The 8,799-nt window shown below is 51.1% G+C and overlaps 1 protein-coding gene across 1 annotated transcript in view; it reads left to right on the top strand.

The window, feature by feature from the left end:
• Positions 1 to 8,799, top strand: part of LOC110504940 (neuropilin-2-like) — a gene marked incomplete at its 5' end in the record, with an annotated part of 288,221 nt that overhangs the window by 228,784 nt on the left and 50,638 nt on the right. The window contains one exon of the mRNA XM_036965260.1: positions 7,875 to 8,006. Coding sequence (XP_036821155.1) covers positions 7,875 to 8,006 — 132 coding nt within the window. The remainder of the gene's footprint in view (positions 1 to 7,874; positions 8,007 to 8,799) is intronic.

Here is an 8,799-nt window from a genome sequence, read left to right as displayed (position 1 = left end):
GGCGGGAGAGTCCCTTTGTCTTGGGCGGGAGATTCCCTTTGTCTTGGGCGAAAGAGTCCCCTTTGTCTTGGGCGGAAGAGTCCCTTTGTCTTGGGTCGAAAGAGTCCCTTTGTCTTGGGCGGGAGATTCCCTTTGTCTTGGGCGGGAGAGTCCCTTTGTCTTGGGCGGGAAGAGTCCCTTTGTCTTGGGCGGGAGAGTCCCTTTGTCTTGGGACGGAAGATCCCTTTTGTCTTGGGCGGGAGAGTCCCTTTGTCTTGGGCGGGAGATTCCCTTTGTCTTGGGCGGGAGATTCCCTTTGTCTTGGGCGGGAGAGTCCCTTTGTCTTGGGCGGAAGAGTCCCTTTGTCTTGGGCGGGAGATTCCCTTTGTCTTGGGCGGGAGAGTCCCTTTGTCTTGGGCGGAAGATTCCCTTTGTCTTGGCGGGAAGAGTCCCTTTGTCTTGGCGGGAAGATTCCCTTTGTCTTGGGCGAAGATTCCCTTTGTCTTGGGCGGGAGATTCCATTTGTCTTGGGCGAAAGAGTCCCTTTGTCTTGGGCGGGAGATTCCCTTTGTCTTGGGCGGGAGAGTCCCTTTGTCTTGGGCGAAAGAGTCCCTTTGTCTTGGGCGAAAGGGTCCCTTTGTCTTGGACAAAAGAGTCCCTTTGTCTTGGGCGAAAGAGTCCCTTTGTCTTGGGCGGGAGATTCCCTTTGTCTTGGGCGAAAGAGTCCCTTTGTCTTGGGTGGGAGAGTCCCTTTGTCTTGGGTGAAAGAGTCCCTTTGTCTTGGGCGAAAGAGTCCCTTTGTCTTGGGTGGGAGAGTCCCTTTGTCTTGGGCGAAAGAGTCCCTTTGTCTTGGGCGGGAGAGTCCCTTTGTCTTGGGACGGAAAGTCCCTTTTTCTTGGGCGGGAGAGTCCCTTTGTCTTGGGCGGGAGATTCCCGTTGTCTTGGGCGGGAGATTCCCTTTGTCTTGGGCGGGAGAGTCCCTTTGTCTTGGGCGGGAGATTCCCTTTGTCTTGGGCGGGAGATTCCCTTTGTCTTGGGCGGGAGAGTCCCTTTTCTTGGGCGGGAGATTCCCATTGTCTTGGGCGGGAGATTCCCTTTGTCTTGGGCGGGAGATTCCCTTTGTCTTGGGCGGGAGAGTCCCTTTGTCTTGGGCGGGAGATTCCCTTTGTCTTGAGCGGGAGAGTCCCTTTGTCTTGGGCGGGAGAGTCCCTTTGTCTTGGGGGGGAGATTCCCTTTGTCTTGGGCGGGAGATTCCCTTTGTCTTGGGCGGGAGATTCCCTATGTCTTGGGCGGGAGATTCCCTTTGTCTTGGGCGGGAGATTCCATTTGTCTTGGGCGAAATAGTCCCTTTGTCTTGGGCGGGAGATTCCCTTTGTCTTGGGCGGGAGAGTCCCTTTGTCTTGGGAGGGAGATTCCCTTTGTCTTGGGCGGGAGAGTCCCTTTGTCTTGGGCGGGAGAGTCCCTTTGTCTTGGGTGAAAGAGTCCCTTTGTCTTGGGTGCAAGAGTCCCTTTGTCTTGTTCGGGAGATTCCCTTTGTCTTGGGCGGGAGATTCCCTTTGTTTTGGGCGGGAGAGTCCCTTTGTCTTGGGCGGGAGATTCCTGTTGTCTTGGGCGGGAGATTACCTTTGTCTTGGGTGAAAGAGTCCCTTTGTCTTGTTCGGGAGATTCCCTTTGTCTTGGGTGAAAGAGTCCCTTTGTCTTGGGTGAAAGAGTCCCTTTGTCTTGGGCGGGAGATTCCCTTTGTCTTGGGCGGGAGATTCCCTTTGTCTTGGGCGGGAGATTCCCTTTGTCTTGGGCGGGAGATTCCCTTTGTCTTGGGCGGGAGATTCCCTTTGTCTTTGGCGGGAGAGTCCCTTTGTCTTGGGCGGGAGATTCCCTTTGTCTTGGGCGGGAGATTCCCTTTGTCTTGGGCGGGAGATTCCATTTGTCTTGGGCGAAAGAGTCCCTTTGTCTTGGGCGGGAGATTCCCTTTGTCTTGGGCGGGAGAGTCCCTTTGTCTTGGGCGAAAGAGTCCCTTTGTCTTGGGCGAAAGGGTCCCTTTGTCTTGGACAAAATAGTCCCTTTGTCTTGGACGAAAGAGTCCCTTTGTCTTGGGCGGGAGATTCCCTTTGTCTTGGGCGAAAGAGTCCCTTTGTCTTGGGCGGGAGAGTCCCTTTGTCTTGGGCGAAAGAGTCCCTTTGTCTTGGATGAAAGAGTCCCTTTGTCTTGGACGAAAGAGTCCCTTTGTCTTGGGCGAAAGAGTCCCTTTGTCTTGGGTGGGAGATTCCCTTTGTCTTGGGCAAAAGAGTCCCTTTCTCTTGGGCGGGAGAGTCCCTTTGTCTTGTGCGAAAGAGTCCCTTTGTCTTGGGTGAAAGAGTCCCTTTGTCTTGGGCGAAAGAGTCCCTTTGTCTTTGGCGAAAGAGTCCCTTTGTCTTCGGTGAAAGAGTCCCTTTGTCTTGGACGAAAGAGTCCCTTTGTCTTGGGCGAAAGAGTCCCTTTGTCTTGGGCGAAAGAGTCCCTTTGTCTTTGGCGAAAGAGTCCCTTTGTCTTGGGCGAAAGAGTCCCTTTGTCTTGGGCGAAAGAGTCCCTTTGTCTTGGGCGGGAGAGTCCCTTTGTCTTGGGTGGGAGAGTCCCTTTGTCTTGGGTGAAAGAGTCCCTTTGTCTTGGGCGAAAGAGTCCCTTTGTCTTGGGTGGGAGAGTCCCTTTGTCTTGGGCGAAAGAGTCCCTTTGTCTTGGGCGGGAGAGTCCCTTTGTCTTGGGAGGGAAAGTCCCTTTTTCTTGGGCGGGAGAGTCCCTTTGTCTTGGGCGGGAGATTCCCTTTGTCTTGGGCGAAAGAGCCCCTATGTCTTGGGCGAAAGAGTCCCTTTGTCTTGGGCGAAAGAGTCCCTTTGTCTTGGGCGGGAGATTCCCTTTGTCTTGGGCGAAAGAGTCCCTTTGTCTTGGGTGAAAGAGTCCCTTTGTCTTGGACGAAAGAGTCCCTTTGTCTTGGGCGAAAGAGTCCCTTTGTCTTGGACGAAAGAGTCCCTTTGTCTTGGGCGAAAGAGTCCCTTTGTCTTGGGTGGGAGATTCCCTTTGTCTTGGGCAAAAGAGTCCCTTTCTCTTGGGCGGGAGAGTCCCTTTGTCTTGTGCGAAAGAGTCCCTTTGTCTTGGGTGAAAGAGTCCCTTTGTCTTGGGCGAAAGAGTCCCTTTGTCTTTGGCGAAAGAGTCCCTTTGTCTTGGGTGAAAGAGTCCCTTTGTCTTGGACGAAAGAGTCCCTTTGTCTTGGGCAAAAGAGTCCCTTTTTCTTGGGTGGGAGATTCCCTTTGTCTTGGGCAAAAGAGTCCCTTTCTCTTGGGCGGGAGAGTCCCTTTGTCTTGTGCGAAAGAGTCCCTTTGTCTTGGGTGAAAGAGTCCCTTTGTCTTGGGCGAAAGAGTCCCTTTGTCTTTGGCGAAAGAGTCCCTTTGTCTTGGGCGAAAGAGTCCCTTTGTCTTGGGCGAAAGAGTCCCTTTGTCTTGGGCGGGAGAGTCCCTTTGTCTTGGGTGGGAGAGTCCCTTTGTCTTGGGTGAAAGAGTCCCTTTGTCTTGGGCGAAAGAGTCCCTTTGTCTTGGGCGGGAGAGTCCCTTTGTCTTGGGAGGGAAAGTCCCTTTTTCTTGGGCGGGAGAGTCCCTTTGTCTTGGGCGGGAGATTCCCGTTGTCTTGGGCGGGAGATTCCCTTTGTCTTGGGCGGGAGAGTCCCTTTGTCTTGGGCGGGAGATTCCCTTTGTCTTGGGCGGGAGATTCCCTTTGTCTTGGGCGGGAGATTCCCTTTGTCTTGGGCGGGAGAGTCCCTTTGTCTTGGGCGGGAGATTCCCTTTGTCTTGAGCGGGAGAGTCCCTTTGTCTTGGGCGGGAGAGTCCCTTTGTCTTGGGGGGGAGATTCCCTTTGTCTTGGGCGGGAGATTCCCTTTGTCTTGGGCGGGAGATTCCCTATGTCTTGGGCGGGAGATTCCCTTTGTCTTGGGCGGGAGATTCCCTTTGTCTTGGGCGAAATAGTCCCTTTGTCTTGGGCGGGAGATTCCCTTTGTCTTGGGCGGGAGAGTCCCTTTGTCTTGGGAGGGAGATTCCCTTTGTCTTGGGCGGGAGAGTCCCTTTGTCTTGGGCGGGAGAGTCCCTTTGTCTTGGGTGAAAGAGTCCCTTTGTCTTGGGTGCAAGAGTCCCTTTGTCTTGTTCGGGAGATTCCCTTTGTCTTGGGCGGGAGATTCCCTTTGTTTTGGGCGGGAGAGTCCCTTTGTCTTGGGCGGGAGATTCCTGTTGTCTTGGGCGGGAGATTACCTTTGTCTTGGGTGAAAGAGTCCCTTTGTCTTGTTCGGGAGATTCCCTTTGTCTTGGGTGAAAGAGTCCCTTTGTCTTGGGTGAAAGAGTCCCTTTGTCTTGGGCGGGAGATTCCCTTTGTCTTGGGCGGGAGATTCCCTTTGTCTTGGGCGGGAGATTCCCTTTGTCTTGGGCGGGAGATTCCCTTTGTCTTGGGCGGGAGATTCCCTTTGTCTTTGGCGGGAGAGTCCCTTTGTCTTGGGCGGGAGATTCCCTTTGTCTTGGGCGGGAGATTCCCTTTGTCTTGGGCGGGAGATTCCATTTGTCTTGGGCGAAAGAGTCCCTTTGTCTTGGGCGGGAGATTCCCTTTGTCTTGGGCGGGAGAGTCCCTTTGTCTTGGGCGAAAGAGTCCCTTTGTCTTGGGCGAAAGGGTCCCTTTGTCTTGGACAAAAGAGTCCCTTTGTCTTGGGCGAAAGAGTCCCTTTGTCTTGGGCGGGAGATTCCCTTTGTCTTGGGCGAAAGAGTCCCTTTGTCTTGGGCGGGAGATTCCTGTTGTCTTGGGCGAAAGAGTCCCTTTGTCTTAGGTGAAAGAGTCCCTTTGTCTTGGACGAAAGAGTCCCTTTGTCTTGGGCGAAAGAGTCCCTTTGTCTTGGGTGGGAGATTCCCTTTGAGAGTCCCTTTGTCTTGGGCGGGAGATTCCCTTTGTCTTGGGCGAAAGAGCCCCTATGTCTTGGGCGAAAGAGTCCCTTTGTCTTGGGCGAAAGAGTCCCTTTGTCTTGGGCGGGAGATTCCCTTTGTCTTGGGCGAAAGAGTCCCTTTGTCTTGGGTGAAAGAGTCCCTTTGTCTTGGACGAAAGAGTCCCTTTGTCTTGGGCGAAAGAGTCCCTTTGTCTTGGACGAAAGAGTCCCTTTGTCTTGGGCGAAAGAGTCCCTTTGTCTTGGGTGGGAGATTCCCTTTGTCTTGGGCAAAAGAGTCCCTTTCTCTTGGGCGGGAGAGTCCCTTTGTCTTGTGCGAAAGAGTCCCTTTGTCTTGGGTGAAAGAGTCCCTTTGTCTTGGGCGAAAGAGTCCCTTTGTCTTTTGCGAAAGAGTCCCTTTGTCTTGGGCGAAAGAGTCCCTTTGTCTTGGGCGAAAGAGTCCCTTTGTCTTGGGCGGGAGAGTCCCTTTGTCTTGGGTGGGAGAGTCCCTTTGTCTTGGGTGAAAGAGTCCCTTTGTCTTGGGCGAAAGAGTCCCTTTGTCTTGGGTGGGAGAGTCCCTTTGTCTTGGGAGAAAGAGTCCCTTTGTCTTGGGCGGGAGAGTCCCTTTGTCTTGGGCGGGAAAGTCCCTTTGTCTTGGGCGGGAGAGTCCCTTTGTCTTGGGCGGGAGATTCCCTTTGTCTTGGGCGAAAGAGCCCCTATGTCTTGGGCGAAAGAGTCCCTTTGTCTTGGGCGAAAGAGTCCCTTTGTCTTGGGCGGGAGATTCCCTTTGTCTTGGGCGGGAGAGTCCCTTTGTCTTGGGCGGGAGAGTCCCTTTGTCTTGGGCGAAAGAGTCCCTTTGTCTTGGGCGGGAGATTCCCTTTGTCTTGGGCGGGAGTGTCCCTTTGTCTTGGGCGAAAGAGTCCCTTTGTCTTGGGCGAAAGAGTCCCTTTGTCTTGGGCGGGAGAGTCCCTTTGTCTTGGGTGGGAGAGTCCCTTTGTCTTGGGTGAAAGAGTCCCTTTGTCTTGGGCGAAAGAGTCCCTTTGTCTTGGGTGGGAGAGTCCCTTTGTCTTGGGAGAAAGAGTCCCTTTGTCTTGGGCGGGAGAGTCCCTTTGTCTTGGGCGGGAAAGTCCCTTTGTCTTGGGCGGGAGAGTCCCTTTGTCTTGGGCGGGAGATTCCCTTTGTCTTGGGCGAAAGAGCCCCTATGTCTTGGGCGAAAGAGTCCCTTTGTCTTGGGCGAAAGAGTCCCTTTGTCTTGGGCGGGAGATTCCCTTTGTCTTGGGCGGGAGAGTCCCTTTGTCTTGGGCGGGAGAGTCCCTTTGTCTTGGGCGAAAGAGTCCCTTTGTCTTGGGCGGGAGATTCCCTTTGTCTTGGGCGGGAGTGTCCCTTTGTCTTGGGCGGGAGATTCCCTTTGTCTTGGGCAGGAGAGTCCCTTTGTCTTGGGCGAAAGAGTCCCTTTGTCTTGGGCGAAAGAGTCCCTTTGTCTTGGGCGAAAGAGTCCCTTTGTCTTGGACGAAAGAGTCCCTTTGTCTTGGGCGAAAGAGTCCCTTTGTCTTGGGCGGGAGATTCCCTTTGTCTTGGGCGAAAGAGTCCCTTTGTCTTGGGCGGGAGAGTCCCTTTGTCTTGGGCGAAAGAGTCCCTTTGTCTTGGGTGAAAGAGTCCCTTTGTCTTGGACGAAAGAGTCCCTTTGTCTTGGGCGAAAGAGTCCCTTTGTCTTGGATGAAACAGTCCCTTTGTCTTGGGCGAAAGAGTCCCTTTGTCTTGGGCAGGAGAGTCCCTTTGTCTTGGGCGAAAGTGTCCCTTTGTCTTGGGCGAAAGAGTCCCTTTGTCTTTGGCGAAAGAGTCCCTTTGTCTTGGGCGAAAGAGTCCCTTTGTCTTGGGCGGGAGAGTCCCTTTGTCTTGCGTGGGAGAGTCCCTTTGTCTTGGGCGAAAGAGTCCCTTTGTCTTGGGCGAAAGAGTCCCTTTGTCTTGGGCGGGTGGTCTTGGGTGGGAGAGTCCCTTTGTCTTGGGCTGGTGGTCTTGGGTGGGTGGTCAGGGTGGTTGGTTGGTTGGTTGGGTGGTCAGGGTGTTTGGTTGGTTGGTCAGGATGGTTGGTTGGTTGGTTGGTTGGACGGGTGGGTGGTTGGTTGGGTGGTCAGAGTGGGTGTATAACGTAAACATCTAGTATTCCAAACGTTGCAAGTTTGAATCTCATCACGGATCATTTTAGCTAATTAGCAAATTTTGACCACTTACTACTTTTTTAGCTGTACGTAACAAGAATATAAACCCAACACGCAACAAGAATATAAACCCAACACGCAACAAGATTATAAACCCAACACGCAACAAGAATATAAACCCAACACGCAACAATAATATAAACCCAACACGCAACAAGATTATAAACCCAACACGCAACAAGATTATAAACCCAACACGCAACAATAATATAAACCCAACACGCAACAAGATTTGACTGAGTTATAGTTCATATGAGGAAATCAGTCAATTTCAATAAACTCATTAGGCCCTAATCTATGGATTTCACATGACTAGATATGGGTGCTGCCATGGGCCAATCACAATGGGTTTTTCCAGTAGCTAGCTACACCGCTACATGGTAAAACAGTAGGGTGTAGTTCCAGTAGTTAGCTACATGGTAAAACAGTAGTGTGTAGTTCCAGTAGTTAGCTACACCGCTACATGGTAAAACAGTAGTGTGTAGTTCCAGTAGTTAGCTACACCGCTACCTGGTAAAACAGTAGTGTGTAGTTCCAGTAGTTAGCTACACCGCTACATGGTAAAACAGTAGTGTGTAGTTCCAGTAGCTAGCTACACCGCTACATGGTAAAAAGTAATTAACTACTGAAAACACTGCCAAGATTTGAATTTAGTTCAACTACCACCAAACTACAACAAAATGTAACTAAATTACTAGTTGAACTATATGTAGTTCACTACTCTCCAATACTGACATAGTCTCCTGTCTGTGTAGAGTCTATCCTACAGCGTATGGTGGAGACCCTGGACAGGTATGGTATTGACCCTAGAGAGCTGACCCCCCAGCAGCTCTACAGACTGGCTGTGGTGCTGCAGCTGATGCAGGCTGAGGACAAGGACAACATAGGTACTTACTTACAACACATTACACATTACATGAGTCGTTAAATAAATGATACAGATTTCCTTATTTTTTTTGCCTCCCAGTCTGTCCTTTTTATTGAATTTCCAGCAACCTGGTCTCAGAGCATTTTGTATTATTCTGTGCGTAAGTCACTCCGTTTAGTATGATACGTTACGTTTAGTTTGGTATGTATTCATTTGTGGATGTCAATCGCACATTTCGTATAATTACAATTCATATTGTATGTAATGAATTTGCAAAATGTGCAATATGTTACGAATTTGGTAAATGTACAATATGTTATGAATTTACAAAATGCTACGAATTCTAGCTAGCTTGCTAACGTTAGCTAGGCTAGGGGTTCGGGTTAGGAGTTAGGGTTAAGGTTACAATTAAGTTTAGGAGTTAGGTTAACGGTTTAAGGTTAGGTGAAGGCTTGTTAACATGCTAAGTAGTTGCAAAGTAGCTAACAAGTTGCAGGTAGTTGAAAGTTGCTAATTCGCTAAAATGCTAAATTTGTAAGTGATGAGATTCAAACTCGCAACTTTTGGGTTGCTAGACATTCGCGTTACCCATCCACCCCGACCAACCACCCTCTAGTTGATTTTGCCTCAAGTAACCATCTGTCTTGTGTAATCATACAAAAACGTAACATATCATTCCAAATGGAGAGCCTTCGGATTTGCATACAGAATAATACAAAATGCTCTGAGACCAGGTTGGTATACAAAATGACCTGTGAAGTGCTGTGCCCACGTACTACAGCACACTGTTACCCTTTTCCTCTTGTTGGACC

This window comes from Oncorhynchus mykiss, chromosome 3, assembly GCF_013265735.2.
Source record: "Oncorhynchus mykiss isolate Arlee chromosome 3, USDA_OmykA_1.1, whole genome shotgun sequence".
NCBI classification, from domain to species: Eukaryota; Metazoa; Chordata; class Actinopteri; order Salmoniformes; family Salmonidae; genus Oncorhynchus; species Oncorhynchus mykiss.
Note: the sequence above shows the minus strand (reverse complement) of the source record. Positions and strands in the feature narration are given on the sequence as shown.